This window comes from Empidonax traillii, unplaced genomic scaffold, assembly GCF_003031625.1.
Source record: "Empidonax traillii isolate 1590-97213 ecotype Southwest subspecies unplaced genomic scaffold, ASM303162v1 scaffold5870:size6945, whole genome shotgun sequence".
In the NCBI taxonomy this organism is placed as follows: Eukaryota; Metazoa; Chordata; class Aves; order Passeriformes; family Tyrannidae; genus Empidonax; species Empidonax traillii.
Window position 1 is genome coordinate 1,295 of NW_020961063.1, and position 2,511 is coordinate 3,805.

General features: G+C 68.4%; 1 protein-coding gene across 1 annotated transcript; it reads left to right on the top strand.

Moving 5' to 3' along the window:
- Window positions 1–206: 206 nt before the first annotated feature.
- LOC114073268 (aquaporin-2-like) lies at window positions 207–2,291 on the top strand (the record flags this gene model as incomplete). The annotated part of the gene is made up of 2 exons (XM_027911056.1): window positions 207–287; window positions 2,076–2,291. Coding segments are annotated over 2 exons (297 nt in total), but the record flags the coding sequence as incomplete, so codon positions are not given.
- Between the last annotated feature and the right edge of the window lie 220 nt (window positions 2,292–2,511).

Below are 2,511 nucleotides of genomic sequence, written 5' to 3' on the forward strand. Positions count from 1 at the left end.
GAAGGAATTCCCGGCGGGATCAGACGGGGCAGGATCCATCCCTGCGCTCCTGGGGAGGGGTCGGGAGGAATTCCCGGCGCTGGGAATGCCGGAGGAGGGAGAAGCGGGGGGATAGATCACGTCCAAGACATCCCAGGATTCGGGTAAATCCCAAAAAAGGGGGTTTTTTTTGGGAGCGGCGGGTGATCCCAGCGCTCTCCCGGCAGATCCGCTACACCGGCTGCTCCATGAACCCCGCGCGATCCTTCGCCCCCGCCGTCATCGTGGGCGACTTCAGCGACCACTGGGTAAGGACGGGGGTGGGATAAACCCCCCCAAAAATTCCCCCCCTCCCCCAAAGCCTCGGAGCCAGCTCCCGGCGGGATCCCGGCTGGAGCAGGGATGGGAGAGGAGGAAAAGGAGAGGGAGGTGCCAGCCCGGCTGGTCCCACGCGGGGTTGCGACAGGAGCGGGGCGTGGGGTTTGTCGCGAGTGACTGGGCGGGAGGAGCGAGGCCGGTGGAGCGCGGGGGTCCTTCCCTGCTTCCAGGGGGGATTTTGGCTCGGGGGGATGAGCTCAGAGGGGTCCAGCCCAAGGTGGTGCTTCCTCTTCCTCCTCCTTTTCCTCTTCCTCCTCCTTCTCTTTCTCCTTTTCTTCCTTCTCTTGTTCTTCCTCCTCTTGTTCCTTCTCCTCTTCCTCCTCTTCGTCTTCCTTTTCCTTCTCCTCTTCCTCCTGTTCGCCCTTCTCCACTTCTTCTTCTTCTTCCTCCTCCTTCTCCTCTTTTTCTTCCTTCTCCTCCTCCTCTTCTTCCTCTTCCTCCTCCTCCTCTTCTTCCTCCTCCTTCTCTTCTCCCTCTCCTGCTTCTCCTCTTCTTCCTCCCCTTCCTCTTCTTCTTCCCCCTCCTCTTCTTCTTCTCCCCCTCCTCCTCCTCCTCTTCCTCCCTGTCCCCCCACCGTTCAAACCCTCGGGAAGAAGCTCCCCCAGAGGACCCCAAACCCCCCTCCCAGCACATCCTGGACGGGCCCCTCATCATCGACGGGCTGGGAAGGCGGGGAGGGGGGAGGAGAGAGGGCCGGGGGTGGTTTGGGAATCCGGGACCCCCCTAGAGCAGAGCCGAGGGCTCCGTTCCGCTCCCTCCGGAACCCGCGGGGGGCTCCGGGGATGGTCCCCCCACCCCCGAGAGGGGTCCTGGCCTGGCTCTGCTCCCTCTGGGACCCCCGGGGGGCTCCGGGGATGGTCCCCCCACCCTCCCACCCCCGAGAGGGGTCCCAGCCGGGTCCTGCTCCCTCTGAAACCCCCAGGGATGCTCCCCCAACCCTCCCACCCTCGGAAGGGGTCCTGGTCGAGTTCTGCTCCCTTTGGGACCCCCGAGACCTCCGGGGATGCTCCCCCCACCCTCCCCCCTCCGGGAGGGGTCCCAGCCGGGTCCTACTCCCTCCAGGACCCCCGGGACCCCCGGGGATGTTCCCCCCACCCTCCCAGCCCCGGGGGGGTTCCCAGCCGGGTTCTGCTCCCTCCGGATCCCCCGGGGATGGTCCCACAACCCTCCCACCCCCTGGAAGGGGTCCTGGCCGGGTTCTCTTCCCTCCGGGACCCCCAGGGGTTGTCCCCCCACCCTCCCACCCCCGAGAGGGGTCCTGGCCTGGCTCTGCTCCCTCTGGGACCCCCGGGGGGCTCCGAGGATGGTCCCCTCACCCTCCCACTCCCAGGAGGGATCCCGGCCGGGTCCTCCTCCCTCCGGGGGTTGTCCCCTCACCCTCCCATTCCCAGAAGGGGTCCCAGCCAGGTTCTGCTCCCTCTGGGACCCCCGGGGATGGTCCCACAACCCTCCCACCTCCAGGAAGGGTCTCCGGTGGGCTCTGCTCCCTCTGGGGGGCTCCGAGGATGGTCCCCTCACCCTCCCACCTCCGGGAGGGGTCCCGGCCGGGTCCTGGGACCCCCAGGGATGGTCCCCAACTCTCCCACCCTCAGGAGGGGTCCCGGCCCGGTTCTGCTCCCTCCGGGACCCCCGGGACCCCCGGGGATGTTCCCCCCACCCTTCCAGCCCCGGGAGGGTTCCCGGCCGGGTCCCACTCACCCCCCCGTGTCCCCCCACAGGTGTTCTGGGTGGGCCCGCTGCTGGGCGCGGCCGTGGCCTCTCTGCTCTACAACCTGGTGCTGTCCCCGCAGCCCCGGACGCTGCAGGAGCGCTTGGCCATCCTGCGTGGCCGCGGCCCCGACCACGAGTGGGCCGAGCGCGAGGCCCGGCGGCGGCAGTCGGTGGAGCTGCACTCGCCCCACTCCCTGCCCAGGGGGATGTCCGAGAAAGTGTAACCCGAACCCACGCACCCACGCACCCACGCACCCCACAGCTCTCCCCGCGGGGCCGCGAGAGGAGCCCGGAGCTTTTTCCCACCCCACCCCCCTCTCCCCACTCCTCTCTCTCTCCCTCTCCCCTCCACTTCGTTTTTCATCCCACGGGGAGGCGCAGACACCGCCTGAGGAGTGTGGGGGGGGGACACCCACGCACCCACCCACGCACCCACCGGGATTG